The 27,766-nt window shown below is 44.8% G+C and overlaps 1 protein-coding gene across 6 annotated transcripts in view; it reads left to right on the top strand.

Annotated features, from left to right (window-relative positions):
* Nucleotides 1-27,766, top strand: part of RAPGEF4 (Rap guanine nucleotide exchange factor 4) — a 220,775-nt gene that overhangs the window by 117,405 nt on the left and 75,604 nt on the right. For 5 of the 6 annotated variants that reach the window (XM_077319703.1, XM_077319701.1, XM_077319700.1 and 2 more), the window contains 2 exons: nt 20,691-20,763; nt 21,262-21,326. In XM_077319703.1, the coding sequence (XP_077175818.1) occupies nt 20,706-20,763; nt 21,262-21,326 (123 nt within the window). In that variant the 5' untranslated portion in view covers nt 20,691-20,705. Of the gene's footprint in view, nt 1-281; nt 360-20,690; nt 20,764-21,261; nt 21,327-27,766 lie in introns of those variants that run through there. The other variant, XM_077319704.1, reaches the window with a different exon arrangement.

Below are 27,766 nucleotides of genomic sequence, written 5' to 3'. Positions count from 1 at the left end.
AAATTTAACTAGCAAGTTGAGACATTTGCCTTGTGGAATATGTGGCAAAATGAGTCCTGGAGGTGGATTGGTGCTCTGAAATGGCTGCCCTGGGCCTGCAGATTAAAATGGCTGCTGGGGGGGGGGTGGAAAGGCTGTGATTGCCTACACTTCCCAGGAGACTCAGGGAAGGGAGAGGGTCACATGCCCCAATGAGAAGGGAGGAGTCAGGCTCCACCAGGGGGAGGAGCTTGTGGGTATTTAGGCTCCAGACCTCCTGCGAGGGGGTAGTCTCTCCAGGAGAGAAGGTAGCAGTTCTCTTCTCAGGGCCTGGCGGCCAGAGAAGCAGCCACCAAGGAGGTGGGCAGTGAGACTGGCAGGTAGGTGGCCACAGGGGCCTCTCCCCCTCTTCTGCAAGGAGTGTAGGGAAAGAGGTGTGCATTTAGGCATCCATTAAGTTTATGCCTGGAGCATGTATAAAGTGCTGTGGCTTGATTCCATGTGGTGTGCTGGAGGGAGTGTAAATTTAAATATCTGAGTGTTAATAGTTCAATAAACTTGAGTTTTGCACATAACCAAGTGGCTGGTACTCTGGACCACCTAGTCTCACCCACTTGGGAGGGCCCAGGGGGAGGAAAACCAGGCAAAACCAGGTGGTTGCCAACTCTCCAGGTGGGACCCAAAGATTGATGGTATTGATTCAAAAACACTAGAAACCCAGCCGAGAGGTCTCAGTGTCCCTTGGGAAGAGGCATCACATTCAGTGAGTGGGGGCAGCAATGGACAGGAAGAGATAGGCCCCACCCAAGTAAGGGGTGGAGGGCTGGAACAGGGCCCACAGGCTTGGCATCTGTCAAGCAGGTGGCTGGTTCTGCCACAGAATACATCAGAGCTGAGATCAGAACTTTGGGGCCAGTTTCTCAAGGGTAATAAATAAACCTTAATTACACATTACTTGCTTATAGGCATTGTAGAATATGAAGATGAGGATGCCAGTAGATTAAATATCATGCTGATCATTATATTCTAGAACGGTGGGGGCAAACTGTGATTCCCCAGATGTCCATGGACTATGATTACCACTGGCAGGGGCTTATGGTAATTGCAGTCCATGGACATCTGGAGAGCCAGAGTTTGGCCATCCCTGTTCTAAGAGGGCGATGAGTTGACCCATCCATGCAAGCTACTACTTGATGTTGTTATCACTGACATGATTCTGGCTATTTCTCCTATCCTAAGATGCCTTATTCCAATTCAAGGGGATTAAAAATTGGCAAAAGGCTCCTTTAAGGGAAAGTTTTCCCCTTTGCTGTGGAGGAGGAGAGTTGGCTTTTATACTCCACTTTTCACTGCCCAACAGAATCTCCAAGCGACTTACAATCACCTTCCTTTCCTCTCCCCACAACAGACACCCTGGGAGGTAGGTGGGATTGAGAGAGCTCTGACAGGACTGCTTGGTCAGAACAGCACTATCAGGGCTGTGATGATCTCAAGGTCACCCAGCTGGCTGCATGTGGGGAGTGGGGAATCAAACCTAGCTCACCAAATTAGAAGCTGCTGCAGGTTTCTGAGAGCCTGGTAGCAATGAGTTAAGGTGGGGGGAAGGGAGATGTCTATCTTAAATACTTTGGTGCACCTGTTGGAACCTAGAAAAATGGCCAAGCCCAAAAGGAAGCCCATAGGTAGGGGCTTGACGAGGGCTGATAGCATGACTGAATGTTGTCATAATTAGGTGACATCCATGCTTCCAGCTGAGTAGCCGGGAGAAGCAGCAGAAGCCAGAACCATGCCAGTAGAGAACATGAAGACATTGGGAGGGTGGAGGCAGGTGGTCTGAGTAGGAAAAATAAATTGAAGAAAAGGGGAGGAGAAGAAAAAGAGGGCCAGCCTAAAAAAGGGAAGAGAGACTGGAGGATCGTATCCCCTTGGCCCTTGTCATGGGGGTAATGGTGGCCAAACAGTGGCTCTTGAGATGTCTGTGGACTACAATTACCATGAACCTTTTCCAGCTTGGCCAGTTGGCAGAGGCTCATGGTAATTGTAGTTCATGGACTTCTGGAGAGCCACCATTTGGCTGCCACGCTGTAACACACAGGTAATCTTCTTGAGACGTACTTAGTTAATGTCATCAAGTCTAGGGCATCAATAAGCGTCATGAAAGGTTCCTTGCTTGTCAAAAACATTGCAAAAGAAAGAAGATACCCACAGAACTGTATTCTTTGGTCTGTTTAAAATATAATGGAAGGAAAAACTGTAATTGGTTCCCTCTACCCAAGCCCTTCAAAGACCCTTTGAGCATCTGGCCAAATATTTACCAGTTTCAGAAACTGTGATTTGTCTAGATAGCTTCCCTGCTGATACTAGATGAGTTGCTGGTGACCTCTTCAAATTAATGTTTCAGTTAAATATACAAGGATTAAAGGCCTTCTTTGATTGGAAATTAACCGAAGAAAAGGCTTTCCCTTGGATTTAATCACAACGGAAACTGGCTTCTCTTTGTGGGATTAGCAATCAAAAAGACTGATTGAATATTAAAAAGGCATCCAGGGTTCTTTGGCAAAGCTTGTTGTGAGAAGTACTGCGTAAGGACAATTCCTGTCCTGCCAGATTCAGAACTTGTCATCTGTTTCAAAGAGAATGAGATGTTATCATCATGCACAATAAAATGATGAATTTAAGAGGGGAGAATTCCCCCCCCCCCCATTTAGAACTGTTGTTCCAAGAATTCTGTATCATGAGCCATTACGTATAGAGAATAGGTAATCTGTGCATTTCTTATGAAAAAAAGATTTAAGATCCAATAAACAAAACTGCACTGAGGATTTCAGTGAGTCACAGTACAGCCCTAACATAGTTACAACCCCTTTAAGCTTTACAAGTGTACCTGCTCAGGGTGTAACTCTAGCATCGCACTGTCAAAGAGCCCATAATTGTCACCCTTTTAGAAGAATGGTGAATGTGGAGGAGAAGGAGTAGTAAGAGTAGGAGCATTCCCAAAGTTTCTTACAAATACCTTTTCCTTCCTGTCCCCCTCAATAGACACCTTGAGAGGTAGGTGAGGCTGAGATATCCCTAAGGAAACTGTAGCTAGCACAGGGGCATTCAGCTGGCTGCATGTGGAGGAGTAGGGAATCAAACCTGGTTCTCCATATTACACTGTAATGAACCGTGGCTGATCCCACTCGATCAGGAGAGACCCTCTCAAACAAAACTGCTACGGAAACATGTGGTGCTTTATTGAAAGATCCCATTAGATGATGCAAAGATACAGCATAGTAGGTGCAAGGGAACATTGAGACAGGGATGGGTTGCCCCCATAGGGGTTTTATAGGAGGGTAGTTCAGGCGGGAAGAGGGGTTCACATAGGGAGAGACTATTGATCTAAAAAGGCACGGACATCATGGAGGCATCTGGTCTGCCCTGACAGTTGTTCTCAGCAGTAAATTTCCAGCATCTCCCAAACAAACCAAGAACAAATAGGGTGATAAGGGAAGGTTCTCAGGGTTCTCGCAGTGGAGGAGGGAAGGTCATAAAGTTGGCCAAAAGGCCCAGGATGTTCAAAGAATAAAAGGGGGGGGGAGCTTGGCAAGCCTTGGCTGGAGAGTCTGCAACTCTTTAACCTCTACACCAGTGGTCCCCAACCTTTTTATCACCGGGGACCGGTCAACACTTGACAATTTTACTGAGGCCCGTGGGGGGAGTAGTCTTTTGCCGAGGGATGTCGCCGCCACCACCTGAGCCCCTGCTCCACTTGCTTTCCTGCCGGCGCCCCTGATTTTCCCACCGCCCGTTGGGGGGTGCTGCCAGCAGCAGCTGCGCAGTACCACGCCAAGGGGGAGCCCCAGCTATGGCGGCTGCTGGAGAGCACCAAAGGTGAGCCGGCGGCAGAGTAGCAGGGCAGCCCCCGAGGCAGCAGCCGGGGAGGAGGACGAGGAGGAGCTGCAGCCCAGTACCAACTGATCCACAGACCGGTCTCGGTCCTGGTCCCTGGACCACTGGTTGGGGACCACTGCTCTACACCACATTGTCTGTCTTTGCAATATTTTATAGGTTGTGGATTTCAACTTAGTCTGCAGGATGATAGGAATAAGAGCAGATTAGGACCCAGCCCAGCCCAGCCAACTTAATATGGGAATAAAAAATATATGAAAGGAGAAACAGGAACTATCCTTGCCCACTAAATGATTGGCTTTTCTGTCCAGGCTGTAGGCCAGTGGTTCTCACCCTTCCTAATGCCACAGCCCTTTAACACAGTTCCTCATGTTGTGGGGACCCCCAACCATAAAATTATGCAAGTGTTTTTTCACAGAAATTAAACCAAAACTGACCCATGGTGTGAAGATCCATTGTTCATGACTGTATATAAATTGGTTATGAATTGGCCTTCAAGAGGAGCAGCAACAATAGCAGGACCCCCCCCCCCCCGGCCAAGCTGCTTGCCCTGCCGTGACCCCTGTGAAAGGGTCGTTCAATGCCCAGGTTAAGAACCACTGCTGTAGGCTTACAGAAGATGCAAGCTTATGGACTTGTTGATGGAAAGAGCAGTCAAGTTACAGCTAATTTATGGCTGGATTTTCAAGGTAAGAGGCAACCAGAGGTGGTTTACCATTGCCTGTCTCTGTATACCAAATCTAGACATCCTTGGCAGACTCCCATCCAAGCACTAACCAGGGCTAAGCTAGCTTAGCTCCTGAGATTGGATGAGAGAAGAGTTGGACCCTTGTTTCTAGCAATGTCTGGGGACCAAGGTTGTATAGAGTTTCCAAACCTAAGTAACAAATGTTGATACCTGTACCATAAATAAAGCCGGACATAGATGTTGGGAGGAGTTGGGACTCATCCCAAACCTGATTGGATTCCTGGGGCATCATTCACCTGGGAGCACCAATAAGGGAGGGAATGGCCTGCCCCTAACTACCTCCACACCCCTGATTGGCCCTCAGGTAGGGCACTCACCCCCCCAGACGACCAGTCAGGGGATACACCGTCCCTGACTGCCTCCCCCTCCGCCTTCCAGCTGTGTGAAAAGGCAGCAGTCAGGTAAGGTGGGCCCAGCCTGAGCAGCCCTGCTGCAGCCTCACCAGTCCTCGATGGGGCTGCCCGGGTCAGTGGGTGGATAGGTGAGGAGGGTGGCAAGGAATACCTGCCTGAGCTTGCCTTGACCCCGAATAGCCTGGCAATGGCCTGGCAATGCCTCAGGGCTGCCTGGTGGGTGGCGGGTGAAGAGTCTAGTGCCCAGCTGAGGTTGCCCGCTCCCCACATAGGCTCACAGTGGCCTGGTGACGTCTCAGCGGGGCTGCCTGGGCAGGTGGCAGGGGAGGTAGTAAGCACCCAACTGAGCTCACCCCTGCCCCAAATAGCCTCGCAGTGGCTTAGCGAGGCCTCAGCAGGGCTGCCTGGGCAGAGGAGCTTGGCCCGCCCCAACCAGCCTCACGGTGGCTTGGGAACCCTCAGCTGAGCTGCTGGTTAGAGTCCATTGTATTTTTATACAACAGGCTTTGCTGCTAGTTCTTTACAAAAGCATGGAAGAACAAAGCATGTTTTCAGTCTCTGTTTCAACTGGAAGAATTAGGAAGGGTTGAGAGCTCAGCAACAAAGCATCCATTTTGTGTATAGGAGGTCCCACTTTCCATTAAGCAGTAGGCAATGCGAAAGACTTCTGCAGAGTCCCTACTGCCATTCCTAGTAGACAGTCCCAGCCATGATAGACCCATAGTCTGACTCAGTACAAGGGCGCTTTATGTGTACAATTGGTTATGCTAAAAAAAAAATTGTTCCAGAAATGGCTCCCCTTGTGAAAAATATCAACCTGTTAAGATGCTGGATGTTCTGCTGTGAAAGTGATGCCAAAACAACTTAAAAATATGGCTGTCAGAAAAGAAATTCTCATGCAAAGCAGAACGCTGCCTGATTCAGCGGCTCGGCTCTCTGCGTGTTTTCGAGTCGTATCTGTTGCCTTCATCATGGCAAATAAGTGCTTGCGATTGTTAGAGCCTGAAGAGGAAGATTCTCCTGCTGCCCGCATCGCCCCCTTAAACTTCCCGCTACGTCCTGATTGCAGAACCGCTGCTACAGAGATAATGGAGGAGGCCGAAAGGACACAGCGTGACTTCTCCGATGCAGAGTTGTGTTTTCGGCAGACGCACTTAGACAATTCATCATCTGATTTGTAAAGTGAATGTATTTAGCGAGGAGTCGTTTTTTTCTGACTTCAGCAGCATGTCAAGGTCCTGGGGCTCACGAAGGATGCCAGTATCTCACAAATGTCTTTCCGATACCGTCCTAGGCTGAGTAGCACAATGGAAGCCAATGTGCTTAGAAAGCTGTAACGCTGCTTAGGACAGCGTTGTTTGGGCTGTATTTTTGTCTTTTCAGCTTGAGAGTGGAAATGAATGAATTGTACAAATGGCCCTCACCCTGAATGTGTGTTTTTTTCCCCTGTCCTCCCCTGGGTGTGCTTTCTGCCCAGTTCTTAGTGGGTTCCTCTAAGAGACCGTATTAGAATCTCTCTGAGTTCTGGGCTGGAATATAACATGATGTAATTTTTGCCCTCAAATTAACTGAAGCAGAAGAGTACTAAGCCATTTGTTGTTTGGTCATTGTTCATACATTAGTTTCCTTGGAGATGTGTTCTTTAAACCCTGCTGTCTTTTCTTGGCGTACGTGTCTGCTAGCCCAGCTGCCAGATATTTGGCACGGTTTCAGTGAGTCAGGCACTTTTTTGCCTCTAGATTGAAACCAAGGGAACCGGTGTGCACTCTGTACACAGCAATATTTGATTAGTTGTACAAAAAATCAGAACAAACCACACAGATCCAGGGCTGGTCACATCCTTGGGTTTGGTCACATCCATTGGGTATAGTGAGAATTAATAATCTCACAGAATTTTGAATCTATGGTCTATAGAGAAATTTTCTTAGCCTGTTGACCAACTGTGAAACCCCTTTTGTTAAGGCTACCCCAAATGAACAGCAAGCAAGCATCGCAGGAATCTTGCAGTTCTTCCAAATCTGTGCTATTTTGTCCATGCTATTGTGTAAAGCCCTTCACAACATGGGACCCACTTACCTGAAGGGTCTCCCATCATGAATCAAGTCCATGTCACAGCATTCTTTGGGTGTAGAATGTGTTGTTCTGGACACTTATTGTAATGCATGGTCTTTGACTTTCAATGAATTGAAAAAAGCCTAGAACCATGGACAGGAGATCACAGCTGGAAGCAAGGTTGAAGATCCAAGCCTTAGGATATGGGAGAGGAATACTGATACTTTATTTAATCAACCAAGAAGGAAACTGCAACTAAGGGAGATTGCTACCAAGAAACCTGAAGAGTTTGAGACTTGGAAGGGCAACCATGAAAGAGCTAGAAAAAATCTTTAAGGAAGAATCACTGGTGACCAAGATCAAGGGAATTAATACTATGGTATTCTCATTATTATGTATGAATGTGAAAGTTGGACAATGAAGAAAGCTAACAGGATGGAAGTAAATTGGTTCGTTTGAAATGGTTTTGGAGGACAGTTTTATGTTGAAATATGGATACCATGGAGGACTGCAAAAAAGACGAATCAGTTGGTTCTAGGTTATTTTCTGTCTGTCTTTTCCTTCCTTCCTTCCTTCCTTCCTTCCTTCCTTCCTTCCTTCCTTCCTTCCTTCCTTCCTTCCTTCCTTCCTTCCTTCCTTCCCTCCCAAGGCGGAGTACATCAAATAACAGATAACAAGATAAAGGCCGTATATAATCTGTAATAAATAAACAATTAAAATCTTAAACAGCTAGAACAGTTCTACCTTCATTGCCTATTAATCATTCAGCAGCAGAAGGAATAGGGGACAAAAATTGTACTTTGATCACATAAAAGGCAATAAACCTAAAAGAAAAACTGAAGATAGATGGAAAAGAAGAAGATCCAACATGAGAGGGATTGACTCAGTTGTGGAAGCCATGGCCTTCAGTCTACGTAACCTAAGCAAAGCTGTTAATCATAGGACATTTGGAGGTTATTAATTCATATGGTCACTATACATTGGAAATGACTTGACGGCACATAATACAGGAACATTTATTTATAACCAGCTTTCCCTCGCAGTCAATAGTACACAAAACAGTTTCCATTATTAAAACCAGCTAAAACCCACATTTCACAGAACAAATAATAACTGATCTGCACTTGTAAGCTGCTGTGGCTGGCTGCCCAGTATCTCCTGACTTGTTGTTGTCGTGTCCGACCCATCGCGACCCCATGGACAATGATCCTCCAGGCCTTCCTGTCCTCTACCATTCCCCGGAGTCCATTTAAGTTTGCAATCTCCTGACTATAGTGCATTTAAAAAAATAATTAATTGTTGCTGTACTACAGAAGAAACAAACTGCTGATTTAATTATACTGTTTTTGTTTATGACTGTCTTTCTTACTTGGACCCAAGGCGGATTAGAGTGATGATACAGCCAACAAGATGGGATCATCAGTGAACAATGAAATGGAACAAGCTTCCAGGAGAGCTCAAGGCCCTGTCGAAGCTCTCTGAGGTCTGTAGGGCCTGCAAGACGGAGCTGTTATGTCAGGTCTATGGTTGAGGCCAGCTGATTAACAACCAATTCCAACAAAATGGCAAGCCTCCCTCCCACCCACACTGCCCTTGGTTCCTCCCTTGGTTCCTCCTTAGTTCAACATCCTGTGGGCCAGTGTGGTAAAGGCTGGTGCAATAGTGACTAACTGCCCTTTGTAAATTTTATAATTTTAGCTTGTATTGTGATTAATTTATCAGTTTTACTGTGTTTTAATCGTGTAAACCACCTCGAGATGGTATTCTGAGGGGGATAGTATATAACCCCTCCAAATAAATAGACAGGCCAGGCCAAGTGTTGAGCTAAAACCATCCAGAAGTCTTAAAAACCCAGAACTAAAGCAAAGTGTTGACATGCCATATCGAGTGATGCAAAATTATACACAGTAATTGTGCTGCCCTAGCCGGGCATACACAGGGACAGTCCAGATAACTACACTCTTGGCCGGTAAGCCAAGTCCAAATCGCATACCAAGTAGCAGAGTCAGTGCCCAGTCCGGGTCTTAGCACTAGTTGTGGCAGATAAAGTCTGAGGGAGAGCCAAAAGGGAAGTCACAAAGCAAGCCGAGGTCAGGAACAGGAGAGCTGAGTCTGAAGCCAAACAATGTCCAAATACCTAGGTCGTAATTCAAGCAGTCATAGCAGAGGCCAGAAAGCAGTTGGGCAGAGCTTCCCTGAAGCAAAGGCAGGTCAGGAACTGACATCAAGGAGACAGGTGGGCTTGTGCATAGGTTGCACCCGCACTGAGAGCCATCTCTGCCTTGCTTAAGTGCAGAATGGGCTAAGGAGTTAAGTGGCTGCAACTGGGAGCTCAGTCATCCTCCATTGAGGCAGTTCCAGCTGGGCCCCATCCGGTTTGACAGTGTGCTCTGAGCCGGGTGCTCCAGTGGCAAGCTGTCAAGTCACCCCTTCTGTGTTGGGGCTGGGGAGGGATGTTGACTCTGGCTGAGGTGATATTGGTGCAGAGGGCATGGTGTCGACCTGTCTGGGACCTGGCTGTGTGTCCCTCTCAAAGCTTTGCTCGTCTAGCAGCATCTCACCACTTTGCCCCAGCTCCTCCTCATCCTCATGCTCCAAGAGGAGTGGCAGCAGAGCTTCTGGTGCAGGTGCAGATGCAGTCTCCGTGGACGGGGGGATGACAGTAATACAGATCACAGCCTCCAATGGTTTATCCAAGTAACCTTATGAAGGCTACCCTGCACACATATATATTACCATAATAAAGGTTCTGAATTAGGTTACTTAAATAATTTTATTCCAAGATGCCACTGACGTCTCCTCTCTGCTTATTGTTGAGATTCTCTTATGGAGTGTTGGAAAACTAGATCTGCTGCTGTTCCAGCAAGCTTGTCTTTAATGTTTCAGAGGGTAGCCGTATTGGTCTGCAGAAGAACATTTGAGATCAATCTTTCTCAATTTTTTTAACTGTTGAGAAACCCTGGAAACATCCTTCAGGCTCTGGGAAACCCCAGAAATGGCGCATTCATGCAGACTATGGTTGGGAAGCATAGCTGTGTACATGCCCACCCAGGCCCCTCCCCTTCCCACCCCCTCCAGGCACATCATTGGCCATTTTGAGGGGGAGGAGTTGAAATTATCGTATATGATAATGTTGTTGTTGTTGCTAGGTGCGAAGTCGTGTCTGAGCCATCGTGACCCCATGCCCAATGATCCTCCAGGCCTTCCTGTCCTCTACCATTCAACAAATTAGAAAATGTATATAAACATTAATTAACTCCCACCTATGCGGGAAACCCTTCCAGGATAATCAAGAAACCTTGTTCTAGATTCACATCCAGTAGCATTTTAGAGACCAAGAGATTCAGAATATGAATTTTTGAGAGGCAAAGCTCCCTTTGTTTGATGTATCTGGAAGCTCACATTCCCAACATCTTGTTGGCCTCTAAAGTGCTACTGGACCTGAATTTGGCTCCCTTTAATGTGTGTATTCTTTGATATTTCAATTTTGTTCTCATTAGATGCGATTCAATAATGGCTACAGTCACTGCAGTGCTGTTCCTGCAAAACCTAGCCTGAGATTTAGTGGCCAGTGAAAAATTGCCACAAGGCAGGTCCATTTTATGACATTCAGTTAAATGGGATTGATCTGCAATGCGATGCATTTTCCCTCTCTTCAAACCTGCCTTGGAGGAATACTTACTAATTACTCTCATGGACTGAATAGGCAGTGTCTTAATTTAGAATTATGCCAGTGAGTCTTCGGTAAATCTCGAAAGATAATATTTTATTAATGAAAATACACTCTGGTTTTTTCCCCTTCTGAAGCTTGCATTAGGAAAGAGAAATCCGCAGAGTTTGGGTGGAGATCTCTGGGCATGTTTGTCCTGTTTTCCATCCTGAATCTATTGCCCATCAACTTCATTGGGCTCCCCTGAGTATTACGAGAGTGGAAGAAAATGTTCTCTTTGTCCACTAACTCCATCCCATCCATAGTTTTATAATCTCTACAGGGCCTTGGCAGTCTTTTTTTCTCAAGTGAAAAGCCTCTGACTCTTTAGCCTTTCCTTCTAGATAAGATACTCTACCCCAGTGGTTCTCAACCTGGGGGTCAGGACCCCTTTGGGGGTCCAATGACCCTTTCACGGGGTCGCGGCAAGGCAAGCAGCTTGACGGAGGGGAGGGGTGCCATCCACACAACAGCCTTGTGGGGTAGATCAAGATAGAGTGTTTGTCTGGAGCAGTGGAAAAGGGCGAGATCAGCATGGTGGGACAACAGGCAGAACTGAACTGAGAAACCCTGGAGAAAACCCAATTTATATACAATCATGAACAATGGATCTTCACGCCATGGGTCAGTTTTGGTTTAATTTCTGTCAAAAAACACTTGCATAATGTTATGGTTGGGGGTCACCACAACATGAGGAACTGTATTAAAGGGTCGTGGCATTAGGAAGGTGGCGAACCACTTATCTACCCCCTTGATCAACTCAGTTGTCTTCTTCTGCACTTTTTCAAACTCTACATCCTTCATAGAATCATAGAGTTGGAAGGGACCTCCAGGGTCATCTATTCACAACTACCTGTCCACCTACAGTGACGCCAATTCCATGCCCAGATGACGCTTTCCCCCAACCCAGAATCCTTGCCTAGTTTGTCCTGGAAGAAATTAACTTCTTGATCCCAAAGTGGCGATTGGAATTTCCCTGGGCATGCATGAAGGGGCCACAAGAGCCAAGCACTGACAGTCCCTTCCGCCCACCCACTCACAATCTGCCTAAATGAGATAAGGCAACTTGAACTGTACACCATATTCTAAATGAGACAGTACAAAATAGCATTTTGAACTTATTTGTGGAGTTTGTGCTCTTTTTCCACGGCACCTCCAGTCACCTTTTGTCATCCCTGGATATTACAAGGTGCAATCCTTTCTCTCGTGCTGGATGAGGTTGTAAGAATGTTATGATGTTACTAAAAATACACTGCTCTCCTATGAAAAGCTGTTATGTAAGAGTCTCTTCCAAACTGCATTAAGTTGAAGAAGGAAATTCAGGCAGGCCGCGATAGAATTTTGGAGTAGCATCTCAAGCCACACAGAACATAATGAATACATCTTGTAAATTACATGAGGGTGAGCTATGTATGAACACGGCTTATCCCCAGAAGCAATCAGATATGCAGCTTCATTGTGGGAACAAGTTTTATTTATTTACTTCATTTATTCCCCCATCCTTCTCCCTGTCAACATCATCTTAGACATGTTGCATGTCTTGGCATTGGAGTCTGTTTTATGGCGCTCTGGTTTGTATCAATGCCTTGTTAAAATCATAGAGTTGGAAGGGGTCACACAGGCCATCTAGTCCAACCCCCTGCTCTACGCAGGATCAGCCCTAAGCATCCTAAAGCATCCAAGAAAAGTGTGTATCCAACCTTTGCTTGAAGACTGCCAGTGAGGGGGAGCTCACCACCTCCTTAGGCAGCCTGTACCACTGTTAGATTGATGCTCCTACCACTCACTGGATGTTGTGTCTCTGGAATGCAACTGGCCACTTCCTGTATCAGCCTTTTGGTGTGCAAAGCTCAGCCCTAGCACAGTTGCTAGGGTTACTCTCTCGTTTGGGTCCTTGAATGGAGTTAATCCATGAACCTACGTTTTCCTGCCTAAACACTTATTTATTTTATTTTAGACTATGTAATTGCTATCAATTATGAATTATCCCTGTTTTGACGATGTTTTTATATGCCATTAAAGGTTTTTTAAATTTGAATATGCTGGGAGGGGCAGAGCACTCTGGGTTGATAAGAGGGTCCTTGTTCGGGGGCCCCCAAATGATGTTCTAGCAGTGCTTGGTATTTTGAGTGAATGTGCATTGGAAAATAAGGACCGGCAGCCATCCCTTCCTCCCTTTCCCCCAGTGGAAGCCGTTATTCATACAAATACCTGAATATGAAACAAATAATGATAAAACAGGGTGTGTAGATTATTCATGTGGATAATCAGTTTACAGTGTATTCTCTGTTCAGTAGAGTATATTCCTAGGGAAGGGCCCATACTATTGCTGCCCAAGTCCAGCTATGCTGCTCTTCATTTGGATTCGTTGAGAGAGTAAGTTCTGTAAAGATGGCCCTCACATATGTCAGACTTTACACTGGTATCCCTGGCTGGTGTGCTGTGGAGTAGAAATAGAAGAACAGAAAGGAATGTCATGCAACAGTGAGCATAATGCTGCAGCCCATAGAATTCCTACAATTAATACAGTTCCATGGAGTCCTGCCTGTTGAGTTGTGATTTTCATAGACCTGCTATTATCAGTTGGGTCTGGAGCAAGGAAATTGTGCATGCATACAGATTGATTGCCACATGATCTGCCTCTTTCATATTTATTTATTTATATTTTTATACCGCCCTTCCCTATGGCTCTGGGCGGTTTACATAAACATTCATAGTGAGAAGAACAAGGGAGAGGGAGGAGAGGTCGCTCAACAATGGAGAAGATTCCTCCAGGCCTCTAATCTTTGGCTTGTTCCATATTATAAGACCCCTCCTTGAGCTTGGCTTCTGTTTCCTTGTCCCAAGCTCTGTTGACCATAGTCCTGCCCTTAGCATAGTTGAGGTCATACCTATGGCTCTTGGTGTCATGTCACTGTAATGTAGGCAGCTCAGTGAATTCCATGCTTGTTTTTTTGGGGAGGGGGCGCTAAAAGAAAGGCCTCGCTCTGGAAAGGTTGAAGAGCACAGTATGACATATGCTCTCCCCCCCCCCCCGAAAGTCCTTTTGTGGGAGAAGGCATGGAGACAAGGGAAAGAAACACAGGCATTCTGGGAAGATCAACCAGCCAGTTTTATGGCTCAGCTGGGAGGGAATGGTTAAAGCCTTCCCCCAGATAAGAGTTCAAGCCTTGCTGGGGGGGAAATACCTGGTGACAAGAAGATAATTTTTTGCACTTCCTGTAGAAGTTATTTCCACCTTCCTAGCAGCTCAGTAAGTTCTGTTGGAGAGTCAAATCAAGAGGTTTGAATCTTATCATGGTGAAATGTACTATTGAGGCAAACCTTAACATTTGGGTCTGACCAACAATAGTCATGTGAGCAGTAGGCAGGATTCAAAGCCATCAACAGTTTTAAGGGTCACAAAGTGAATTTGAGCACATTTTCTTGGAAGTCACCAAAGGGAAGTCATCTAAACTTTATCAACTCATGATTAGCTTGCATTCTGCCAAGTATAAAATTGCAACTCGTGGGATAAAGATCTGAGTTACCTATTTGGAAGTATATGTGGGAAGAAGGACTGAGGATTTCTCCTAACGGTAATTTAATGGAGAATAGTTATAAAACGTGTTTGACATGTTACTTGACATTTGTAGAAGACTTCCCTACAAGTTAAAACAGCTTTTCAGAATACTTTAAGTAATTATTGAAGAGGTGGAACAAAGAGGGTTGGTTTGTTGCAGATAAAGTGGAACCATTTATAGGTTAAAATTGGTTGGGACAGGAAATTTAGATGTAAGGGGTCAGCTGTACAATCCTAAACAGGATTATATCCTTCTAGTACATTGAGCTCTGTTTAGGAATGCATCATGGAATGCCTTTAGACCTCTTAGTGGTCATTTAGGATTCCTCAAAGAAATAAGAATTAAACACCAAGTAAAGTTATTTAATTTACAAACAGCTGCAAGAACTTTGGCTTCTTAATGCTTGAATAAAAAGCACTAAAGAATGGTTAAATAAAAGCTCTCATAAATTACCCCGTTTGCCACAGTTCAGAGAAAGAATATGAAGCATTGAGGTTATGAAATAGTTTATTTTATTTGGCAGAGGATTTCTGGATTCCCCAACCTGCTCTTATTTATTTAGATACTTGTATCCCTCTCTTCTCCCCAGTGAGGGCCCTTACAACAGCCTTGTGAGGTAGGTTAGAGTGAGGGAGAAGGATTGGCCCAAGGTCATATGGTCAACTTCCATGGCAGAGTAGGAACAGTTTTTGTTTTCTCAACTTACCCTCTGCTGAGTTGGCGGAAGGTTTGCGGGGCCAGGGGATTCTCTTCAGCTCTAACTCGAACCTGCGCTTTTAAACTTCTTGTTTGATGGACTTTCTCGTATGTTTCTTGATTTTTTAAAAATGGAATTTCATTTGTAAGTCATGTCAGGAACATTAATGAGAAATCGGGGCTTAAAAAAAATTCCATCGTGATCATAGAGCAGGCTTTCTCAATCAGGGGTCTTATGAAACCCTGGGGTTTCTTGACAACCTTGGGTTTCCTGAATGGGTGGGAGTTAATTCTTTTTTATATATTTAAAAATATGTTAAGTGTTTATCTGGTGATAAGACAGTGTATGGTCATGTCACACTACCGACCACTCCCATAATGGCCAATGATGACCTGGAGGGGGTGGGAAGGGGGAGGGGCCCCAGGTGGTTATATGCTTGACAACCATGTTCTGCATGATTACATCAATTCTGGGTTTTTTCAAAGGCTAGAGAATGTTTCAGGAGTTTCTCATTGGTAAAGAAGTTAAGAAAGGCTGTCAAAGACAGCAATGGAATACGGGAATGAACTCAGTTCAGCAAAGCAAGTTGCAAAGAAAATATCCACTTTATAGTTATCCAGTTTGGCATAGTGGATAGGAGTGCGGACATCTAATCTGGTGAGCCGGGTTTGATTTTCCGCTCCTCCTCCACATGCATCCAGCTGGGTGACCTTGGGCTTGCCACAGCACTGATAAAGCTGTTCTGATTGAGCAGTAATATCAGGACTCTCTCAGCCCCACCTCCCTCACAGGGTGTCTGTTGTGGGGAGAGAAAAGGGAAAGCGAATGTAAGCCACTTTGAGACGCCTTTGGGCAGAGAAAAACAGCATATAAGAACCAACTCTTCTTCTTAATTGTGATCCTCAAGCTGTCACCTATTGGCTGGTCCCCTGTCCTCCTGGAGGTGACCCACTTGACATTTATTATTTACTTAGTACATTTATGCCCCACCTTTTCCCCAAGAGCCTCTTGTGGCGCAGGGTGGTAAGGCAGCGACATGCAGTCTGAAGAAGCTCTGCCCATGAGGCTGGGAGTTCAATCCCAGCAGTTGACTCAGCCTTCCATCCTTCCAAGGTCAGTAAAATGAGTACCCAGCTTGCTGGGGGGTAAACGGTAATGACTGGGGAAGGCACTGGCAAACCACCCCGTATTGAGTCTGCCATGAAAACGCTAGAGGGCGTCACCCCAAGGGTCAGACATGACTCGGTGCTTGCACAGGGGATACCTTTACCTTTACCTTTTCCCCCCAAGGGGGAATCCCAAGTGGTTTACAGCATTTTCTTCTTCTCCATCTTAGGCTGAGAGAATGTGACTTGGCTTAAGGTCACCCAGCCAGCTTCTGTGGCAGAGTTGGGATTCAAACCTGAGACTCACTGATCCTAATCTAACACTAACTGCTACATCACACCCTGGCACCAACCTGAGCCTGTGCTTTCTCTATTGTCGCTTTCACTTTGTGAAATGGGTTCCGTGAGAAATATTCAGGACTCTACAAATATTCAGGACTCGCTGCAAGGCCATTTATTTGCCAGGACTTTTAACCGAGTATGAACTGTAGACATTTTGAGGAAATGGAGGTTACCTGAAGCTTTACTGTTTTCATTTTCAATTGTAAGTTGTAATCTGGCGACAAGGGAAAGCATGAGATAATTTTTTTTATAAATAGTAAATGTAGTTTGTAATCTATGGCTTCCCAAGATCCGGTCTTATCAACTGTGTGGCCTACTTACCATTACAGGTCACAGCAGAATTCATTCTTTCATTGGTACCTTCTCTGCTGCTCTTGAATGCTTTCAGAGGAAAACAGCAGAAATCCTTGCCCTGGGAAAAATGAGATGCTCATGACTGTGGTGGTCATGGAACGGAAGACAGAAATGGCATTTTTTAGAAGTCTAAGGTCAGTTTTCTGCTCCGCAGCGTTTCTGCTCATGGCAAGGCAAACCTAAGTGATAGAACACCCTGCCTGATGAAATCAAGACCCTGTGGGACCGTAAGCGGGAATTGTGTGGTTTTATCTATTTTATTTGTATTGTACAATTAATAAAATAAAAATAACTATTCTCGATTTCCTCAGTGGTCTCACAACCAAGTACTGACCAGGGTTGATTCTACTTAGCTGATGAGATCTGATGAGATCTGGCTAACCTGTGCTGTCCGGGTCAGGGTGGAGCTTGGCAGCTAGATGTAGCAACTAGTGTGAATGGCAGTAAGGAGAGATATCGAGGGATATTTTTCTGTGTCTGGATCGTAGCTTACATGAATATCTCCTGTTGTGAATTCAGGAAACAATATTTTTTCCCCTTTCCGGCTTCATTGTGAGTGAGGTTTTACAGTTAAACCAGTGGTTCTCAACCTTCCTAACGCCGCGACCCTTTAATACAGTTCCTCATGTTGTGGTGACCCCCAACCACAACATTATGCAACTGTTCTTTCGCAGAAATTAAACCAAAACTGACCACTGGCATATAAATTGGTTTTTTTCCGGGGTTTCTCAGTTCAGTTCTGCCTCTTGTCCCACCATGCCGATCTCGCTCTTTTCCGCTGCTCCAGACAGACAAACGCTCTATCTCGATCTAACCTGCAAGGCTGTTGTGTGGATGCCCCCCCCCCGCCAAGCTGCTTGCCCTGCCGCAACCCCTGTGAAAGGGTTGTTCGACCCCCGGTTGAGAACCACTGAGTTAAACTATTATGCTTACATAGTTGAAATCATCAGCTAGTTTGGGGGATATTTTGTAACGACTGGAATATGCCTGAAAAACTAGCCAGAAAACTACCGAAGTTCTGAGCTCTGTTTAGCTGTGTTCTCTTTTATTCTGTTTTGTTCAAAACCTATTCAAGTGAAACAAGGTAAATTTGTACGTTCATTAATGTGACAACAAGCATAATGTGATTTATCAGCACCTTAGCAGATTTATATAATTTTCGATGAAATTAGAAGGACGTTGCCTTTGTTTCATTGCATTTGTTCTTTCCCGGATGGCTGGGATACGACTGAAATACTAGATGGAAGGTTACATAAGCTGAAGGATCTATTGATTGTTTCTGCACTGCACAAGCACGCACCGGTGTGCCGTATCAAGGAGATGGTGCCATTTACAATTACAGCGATTTACTGTACATCGCGTCAATACAGAGGTTCAGAGAAGTTCTTCCACAAACCCTGCGTCATTATCTACCGTTAGTAATTGAGCTGTGGCAAAGATCTGTCTATACCTTTCGCTAAAATAAAAATCTCGTCCCTGAACTGAGATAATGTGTCCTATCCAGTAACTATCCAGTAACATGGAACAAGACAGAAAACCAATGTGTTGTTACCGGAACAAGATCGAATGGCTTTCACCTCTCTGCAAAAAATAATATTTGTTTTCGATTTATTTCCAAGCAAATGTTTTGCAAGTGTTGTACCTATATATACTTTAACTCCCTCCCCTCTTCCACTTGAGTGCCGACATCGCATTGAGTCCTACGGTTCCTTTCCAGCACTGGAGTGGCTTTACCATTCTCTTCTCTGGATAGTGTTAGATAGAAAACTTTTGAATTTTTAAGGAATCATCAGGATAAAACTCACCAGGATGCTGAAAGACTTTGTTCTGCACTGTATCGGGGCTTTCCAACCCCTTTATTTCCCACCGGGCAACAATATTCCTCACAACCTCCATATATCATCAGCTTTTCATTTTAACATGGGTAAATGCACTTCCTTGGGTAGAAACAGTGGGCCATTACGTTAGTCCCTCCAGCCCAGAGATCCTCCTCATGCAGAAAAGCAGACACTGAACCACTAATTCATTTTTCTTTAGCTGTGGTTTATATTCCACTCAACAGGCTTGCTTTATAGTTCCCAAGTACCCTTGTTCCCAAGTTTCCTGTCTGTTCATATCATAGAATCAAAGAGTTGGAATGGGCCATACAGGCCATCTAGTCCAACCCCCTGCTCAACGCAGGATCAGCCCTAAGCATCCTAAAGCATCCAAGAAAAGTGTGCATCCAACCTTTGCTTGAAGACTGCCAGTGATTTTTTTACATTTTATTTCTCTTGGCTGGTAGCGATAAGGCAGTTACACTGTCCGTCATTAAATTTATTCTTCCTGCTCTTAAAGTTAGGAACCTGTATGCATAATATAAGCCTGGAGTACGTTTTTTTTTTAAATATCTTTTAAAATATATATTTGTTTTTTTAATAGTTAATTATTTGGGACTTTTTAATTGCCCTCATGCTTTGGCACATAGACACTTGCATTTCTGAACAGGAGGAACAGGACTCCATTTAATTGGATTTTAAGATTCCCTCCTCCAACAGAGAAAGAGTTCCTTCAACAAAACAACGTTTGAGTCCAAGGGCACCTTGAAGACCAACAAGTTTTATTCAAGATATAAGCTTTTGTGTGCAAGCACACTTCTTCAGATACAGTGAAACAGAATTTCCTTGACTATTACACGTAGAAGGGAGGGTTAGTGTGCAGGAAGGTCTGGTTAGAGTCAAGATGCATAAGAGCCTGGGCGATTATAATTGGGATTGGCGTACCTTTTTATGAAACTTTTGTGTTGTACACCGCCTTCAATCAGCCTCCTGGATAGGGCAGTATATAAATCAAATCAATCAATGAATAATTACATATATACAAAAGTTAACAAACATATGTGAGAACTAAGTTTGTGTCCAGTGGCACCTCCAAAACCACTCTACTCAAAGTTCCTTCTCACATCTGTTTGTTAACTCTTGTAAAAAAGGTAAAGGTATCCCCTGTGCAAGCACCGAGTCATGTCTGACCCTAGGGGTGACGCCCTCTAGCGTTTTCATGGCAGACTCAATACGGGGTGGTTTGCCAGTGCCTTCCCCAGTCATTACCGTTTACCCCACAGCAAGCTGAGTACTCATTTTACCAACCTTGGAAAGATGGAAGGCTGAGTCAACCTTGAGCCGGCTGCTGGGATTGAACTCCCAGCCTCATGGGCAGAGCTTTCAGACTGCATGTCTGCTGCCTTACCACTCTGCGCCACAAGTGTGCTAATTAATTACTATTCACAGATCTTGTCCGCTGCCTTAATCCATCCAATCTCAGCTATAATTGCAGTCATTTATGCATCTTTACTCTAACCGGCCCTTCTTGGCAACTTAAATTCCTCCCCCCATTTCCTACATGTAAAGCCGAGGAAATTGTGCTTCACTGTATCTGAAGAAGTATGCTTACACACAAAGGTTTGTGTTGTGAATACAACTTTTTGGATCTTAAAGTTACCCCTGGACACAGACTTTGTTCTCCTACTTCAGACCAACATGGCTACTCACCTGAATCCTCCTTCAACAAAGAGACTATCAGAGGAAGCTTTTTCATCAGAAAATGTCATTTTTCATGGGAGGAGAGTCTTGAAGGAAGGCTTACTGGGATAGTCACAAAGGATCCTGTTTACTAAGACAGAATTGATACGATCCAGCCCATTGTTCACATGGGGTAAACATAGATGGACTGTGATTAGCAAAACAGAAGTACATGTGAAGAAGTCATGAAGTGGTTGTTTTTGAGAGCAGAGAGACAGGAACGAACTTCTGCAAAAATAGTAGCGTGCGCTGTGACATTGTATAAGGCGCCAGAGGGTTATTTTTAAACTTCAGTAGCTTCAATCAAAGTGACATCTATTCTTTTCTTTCCCCCCCCAGAAATATCGTCAATATATGTCAGGACTTCTGGCTCCTCCGTATGGTGTTATGGAAACTGGCTCCAACAATGACAGTAAGTATAATTAAGTTTTGAAAGTCTATGGCTAGGATCCCCTAGAATAGTGGTTCTCAAGCTTGGGGTTGGGACCCCATTTGGGGTCGCCTTGCCCCTTCCCCGGGGTTGCCAGGTTACCCACCATGGCGGCGGCAGGTAGAGGCGGGTGGTAGCGGTGGGCGGAGGCAGAGGACAGTGGCTGGCAGAGGTGAGCAGAGGTGGCAGAGCCATGGCAATGGCTGCCTCCATGCCATCTCGATCATTGTGCACATGCACACGCATGCCACCCGTGAGCATGCGCGCACGCTGCTTCCGCCACTGCTCCAGCCACCGAAGTTAAAACAAAGGTGAAAAGATCCTTTTTTTGGGGGGGGGGAATCTAGAAAGTTCTTTTTTGAATAGCCAGGCTCCTTATGTAGGCCTATCTCTGATATGACTTCTATGAATGAATCATCTTTGAAAGCAAATTTTATCCTCAAGCAGTCTTATTCTGATACATTCCACATTTCCTTGTAGGGATGCCTGACAAGGATAATATGTCTAGTAGCAGTCTGTGTTCAATCTCAAAACACTGCAGCAAGGTAATCATATTTTCTTTCGCTAATCTTGGGAGTGGGAAGAAGGGAATCCCGGCATGTGCAATGGGTTTGTGGAAATATTCATTTTAAAGGTTTAGAGCCTCTCAGACATTTCTGCTGACAACGGGGGGGAATTTTTGCTCATTCCTCCCTCCTGCAGCAGACCTCTGAGTGCAAGGTTTCTTGACATCATGCTAGTTCAATGGAGAATGCAGCTTCCTTCCTTCCTTCCTTCCTTCCTTCCTTCCTTCCTTCCTTCCTTCCTTCCTTCCTTCCTTCCTTCCTTCCTTCCTTCCTTCCTTCCTTCCTTCCTTCCTTCCTTCCTTCCTTCCTTCCTTCCTTCCTTCCTTCCTTCCTTCCACTATGGACACTGTGTCTGTCTTCCTTCCTCCCTCCCCTCCCTCCCTCCCTCTTTCTATACCACCCTCCCATGAGGCTCAGGGTGGTTTACACAAAACGCAGGGATAATACAATGCAATTCATAACATCATCAACAATAATACTGGGTTCCATAACTGAAAGCAACAATTATTGTAACATTTCTCATAGCAACTATAACTTTCTAACCATGAAAACTTCAGCAAGCAACAGAGTTGGTGTTGTGGAAGAAGAAATTTTAATTTGCTCAAAGACGCCCTTCACATTTTGCATAAGCTCCATCAGGGGGATCTGTAAAATGCTATAGTCTGGACACTTTCCACAATTTGGGTAAAAATTGTCAACTGTGTGTGTTGAAGCTGCTGGTATCACAGGTAGCAGTATAAGAGTGCTTGCACAATTTGACCATGAGCAAATCATGCCATTTATTACTTTAGGTCTAAGCGACAGTCATAGAATGCGAGCAAAATATCTAGCTCATGAAATGCACTTGCAACAAATACAAAGCTTTAAACAGGAAAGAGTAAATCTAGCCAAATGACTATTAATATTCTTCAGTGATCCCATTAGAGCAGCATTTTTCAAACTTCTGACTGCAGAGGACCCCTGAAATGATTTTTCGGACTTTGAGGAGACCCGGAAGTGATGTCAGCTGGCCATGCCCCCGCCACACCCTCAGCAGTGACATCACTACCTGCACCTTTAGGCCACCTTTTACTTCCTCCCACTGCCTTTACTACTACTATGGTGGCTCTGCCTCATGTAGGCCAGAAGGACGTATAGGAGCTGAAAAGACACCTTGGACTCCCCCATACCATGACACAGAGTTTCTGCAGACCTGCTTCCGAGCCCCCCTGGACCCCCAAGTTGGGAATCCCTGCATTAAAGTGGCATATTTCCCTAAAATATTCACTTCCATTTTAAATTCAGAGGTCTTTGTAATAATTCCATTCCATTCCAATTTTATTGTTAAGGTCTTAAACCTTCCAAAGACATGTACAAAATAACTCAGTGATAGAAGAAATTCACACTAAAATCAATTCTAAGAGACAACAGCTGTCGATGAAGTGCCAGTAATAAAATAAAAGTTTAACGACATAAATAAACGCCAGCTATTTACAGCATTCTGCATCAAAGCTTAAATCATTTAAACTTGTTATAATCATTTGTTTTCTTCCATAACAAAAATATGTTCAAATTAATAATGGATTTTTTCTTGGCTGCTTATTTGACAGGGATAGGACCATTTTCTGGGTAAATCTATGTAGCTTTATTTTATGATTTTTAAATTTTAGAGGGAGGTGGCTCTTGAATGGCGTATTCATTTCCTGTTCCTGTCGGCCAGAGAATCAGTATACTAGCAAAGTCAGAACTTTGGTGTTGGATCATAAGAAGTGATACCTTTGACACATTTCATTCACATTAGAGACGATTGAAAGACCATGCTGGGTTTCCCAGTATTGTTTGATGGAAATAACAGCCATGTGGAGCTCTAATCTAGAGAAGTCGGGTGGGTGGTTTTACCCTTTCACTCCACGCCACTTTCCTTATCACCCACCCACAGTTACTATCAGTCCTGGAAGGGAAAGAAACGTAGGAAACTTCTTGATTCCAAGCCTAACACTCAAGCATTAAAGTAGGCGCTGCATAAGGAAACAACTTGTGCTTTCTTATTTGTGTGTGCTGCTTCCCGTGTGTCTATTCTGTTTTTTTCTTTGAGAGGCGGGTCTTTTTAATGCATCTTTTTAACCTTTACCATTTGGTTAAGTTTGCTATTGTCCCTGAGTTGTGATTTTAATTTTCAGTTTTCCGTGTGTTTTTATCTCTGTTGTAAGCCGCCTTGAGCACCGTAAGGAAGAAAGGCAGCTAAAAAGGGAGGGTGGTATATAAATGTAAAACAAAGAAACAAATAAAATACAATACTTGTTCTCAGGATATTCAGACCAAATGGAGAGAAACCAATGATGCAACACAGTTTGCTCAAGAAAACAGCCCATTTGGCTAACGATAGCTAAATCCTTCCCCTCCTTGCATTATGATGCTGTTCTCTAATACCTCTATCACTTTTCTTGTAATCATGTCCTGCTATTGTAGCCAGGCTATGTCAAAGTCTTTAAAGCAGTCGTTCTCAACCTTCCTAATGCCACAACCTTTTAATACAGTTCCTCATGTTGACCCATTATGCACGGGGGTTTTAGCGCACATTCGGGGTGGAATGGCGGCGACTAAAATCACGGATAACGCACGGAGCCGGCTGCAACCGGCTGCAGCTTCGGTGCATGCCGCCGAAAAAGCCGCGTCAGTGAAACGCGGAAGAAAGCGCAGCTTCCGGGTGAGCGGGGCGCAACCAGAAGTGGCGCCCGGATCGGCGCGTGCATAATCGGTTACTCTGGGTTTTGCCGCCGTCGCGCCCCACCCCGTGTATAACCGGTATGCGTCGCGTCTTCCCCCTCCGCGTTTTCCATGTGACCCGAAATCGCCGTTTCGGCGGCCGTGCATAATGGGCCGTTGTGGTGCCCCCCAACCATAAAATTATGCAAGGGTTCTTTCACAGAAATTAAACTGAAGCTGACCAATGGTGTGAAGATCCATTGTTCATGATTGTGTATAAATTGTTTTTTTCCCCAGGGTTTCTCAGTTCAGTTCTGCCTCTTGTCCCACCGTGCTCTTTTCCACTGCTCCAGACAGACGAACACTCTATCCCGATCTACCCCGCAAGGCTGTTGTGTGGATGGCGCCCCCCCCCCCCAGCCAAGCTGCTTGTCCTGCCACGACCCCTGTGAAAGGGTCGTTCGACCCCCAAAGGGGTCCCAATCCTCAGGCTGAGATCCACTGCTTTAAAGCAACATGACATAACAAAGCTCACTGGCTCCACTTACCTGTGTGTTTGGTTTTCTGTAGGGGATAAAAAGCACCACCCCCTCCCTGAGTTTTCGTTTAAACTTAAATGTGTAGACAAATAAATAAATATATGTGGATGCATCTAGGTTGAACCTTGACCTGGTTGTCCTAAATTGCAGCTAATCATCTTCCAAGGATTTCTTCAGAACCCTGATAAGTCACACGAACTTCAAGAGTTTGAAATGTTCCCCGTAGGGTTGTGGTAGGGTTGTGTGCTGCGTTGTTTGAACCGGCCGCTGCAGCCAGCGTCTCACCGCGGAGGGGAGAGGGAGGGTGCGCGGCCGTGCACCCTCCCTCCCCTCACGGTGAGGCACTGGCTGTGGCAGCCTGGAGCGGCCGATTCAGACCACGTGGTGCACAACCCTAGTTCCCCCTTCCTTTCTGGTGGCAAGGCGAAACTGACGTGGCAGTGGTGACATCTTTTTATTCCTTTTGTTCACCATTTACTCTTGCCAGAGAATCTCAGCAGGCCACCTTGGATTTTACTTTTAGAAAAACAGTCCGCTTATGAACTGCAAGGGCCATTTTAATTTGAACCGCTAATTTCATTAATTTTGTTAGTGGTTGGTTTAGGCGTTCATGTAATTAAAAAATGTTAGGCTTTAATTATTCATCACGTTCCTGGTTTCCATAAGATGGGTCGTGAGCCAAACGTCTTGTGGATCCACGTGGCGAGCTTGAAAAAATTAAATCAAAAGAATATATATTATTAATAAAGCAGTTTATAGCAGCGTCTGCTTCCACAGTAGCAATATTGCAATCTGAGTAAGCTCTTTTTGGTGGTGTCCTGTTTTGAGAAGCTGTATTTTTTTTAAAAAAGCACATGTCTGCACATTGACTAATGGCAATATGAGAATCATTGACTAAAAATAGCATGAGGTTGTTCTACTTTCAACAAATATAAGATATCCTGGCATAGCACCATAGTTTATACTTATGTTCATTGTTTATATTGGTGGCCTATATGCCATTGTTGTTATTGTTATTATTATTCTCCAGGAGAACTGTTCACAGCAATATCCCCCAAAGAACAATAATCTCCATATATGAAGAGTGATTGGCACTTCTCATGACATGCTGAACGTTCGAGAGGCTCCAGAGTGAGCCCCACCCGCGAGGACCCTTCCGAACGTTCGGCACTCCAGGAAAAGTACCCACCCCTGGCCAGGGAGCCAGGCACCACCTCTCCCAATGGGGAGAGATGCTGTCTGACTTCTTGAGTCCCCCCGCCACCGTGGAGCACAATGACAAGCCTCTCTGCACCTTGTGGGGGGCAGCGCCAGGGCCAAGGATCCAGGCTCTCCCCATCGGCTTCATTAGTCCCCCACCCCCTCTGGGTTCAAAGAGAAGCTTCTTTGTGTTCGCCCAAGCTCTTACCTGGCACCCGGTGCATTCCTGGACCCATCAGCCTTTCCTTCTAGTCGGTAATAAAACAGCAGGTTAGCAAGAGAAACAAGTAAGCCTAAAAGCAGTACAACAACAACCAACATTAAATCAACTCAGGGGCTTACCTGCAAAGGAACAATACAGAAGAACAGATTCAAAAAGATGAATGGGATCCAGGCAGTTTTCCAGTAGTGAAAGGAGAGAGGTCATTTCTACCAATTCCTCTTTCTTGCTGTTGACCTCTAGTCTGTATCTCATGGTGTTCATGAGGATCTCCTGTCACTCCAAAGGAGCATTGGGAGGGGGAAGGCAGAGAAGTTCTGTTCTGGTGACGGAAGGCACTTACAGCAACCGAAAACTTAGTCTGGATCTAATCCTCTCAGAAGTTCGCCAGGCAGGAAATAACAATGTCATAGAGTCTGTAATGAAATGCTAACACGGTGAACAAAGACATGGGAGAAAAGTGTTAGATGCGGGAATCTGAGAACATTTTGAGGGCCTGCATAAGGCATTTGTGTCAAGAGTGGCAGTGAATCGCAAAATGTGATAAGGTCATGAACGCATCGGATGCTCTTGTTCCTTTGCCATGCATTCTGTGGGATTTGATCGCCCAGCATAAAGACATGCAAACACGCTCCATTAGTTTTTGCAATTGGACCGTTGCTGCGGAAAGTGATTACGGAGAGAAACAAAGTAGCCCTTTTCCAAGGTGCAGGTCTCTTGACAAGTCAAGCGCATGAGAGTAGCACATTTGGCATCGGTGACGGAAAGTGGCAAAATGAATTCCTTGAATCTTCACAATTATTCGTTCAGTTTTGGCAGGAAAAAAATCTTTAAAAAAAAGGAAACCTTTTAAAACCCAAGATTTGTGTCAGTCGTAGAATCTTATAAAGAGTAAGCAATTCTGGAAACAGATGTCATAGAGTCCAATATAATACAAAGACAACAAAATAATCGATAAATCCATGGTGTAACTGTAACAGCCCCACTTTCGTGGGGGGGACGACAGGTTTGTATGAAACATTTTAGTAGTTAATAAGAATGAAGAAAAGACACCAAAATGATTTTCATTTATTTGCAAAAGATTTTTTTACATGATCCTATGTATGCTGATTGAGATGTAAACTCCCTGGATTGTAAGGGGCTTTCTTTCTTAAGTTTGATTAGGATTGATTAGGGTTGTATTTAGGATTGAAAGCCATCTTGGTGTAGAGATTAAGAGCGGTGGCTTCTAATCTGGAGAACTGGGTTTGATTCCTCACTCTTCCACATGCAGTCAGCTGGGTGATCTTGGACCAGTCGCAGTTCACTTAGAGTTCTCTCAACCCAGCCTGCCTCACAGGATATCTGTTGTGGGGAGAGGAAGGGAAGAAGATTGTAAGCTGCTCTGAGACTCCTTCGGGCAGTGAAAAGTAGGGTACCAAAAACAGCTCTTCTTCTTCCTACAAAAATGAGTCACTTGATAAATCACTGCTTGGTTGCCTCTCCAAGAAAGAGCTTGAAGCAGCTTACAACATATTTCACACAACATAAACAATAAACATTAATCAATCCACAATTTTAAATGACCAAACAACGACATTAGATCTGCATTGCATCATAAAACAAACGAAAGCCAGAAGAAGAAATGTGATTAGTGCATTTCCAGATCATGTGTAGGCAGTCGTCCCATTATTTTCCACATTAATGATTCTGGCTGGAATCCCATGTAGAGCAATCAGATCTGCATTGAAATAAATGGTAGTATTCCTGTATCTTCCCTGTAGGTCACTGATCTT

Source organism: Paroedura picta, chromosome 2 (genome assembly GCF_049243985.1).
Source record: "Paroedura picta isolate Pp20150507F chromosome 2, Ppicta_v3.0, whole genome shotgun sequence".
Classification (NCBI taxonomy): Eukaryota; Metazoa; Chordata; class Lepidosauria; order Squamata; family Gekkonidae; genus Paroedura; species Paroedura picta.
Note: the sequence above shows the minus strand (reverse complement) of the source record. Positions and strands in the feature narration are given on the sequence as shown.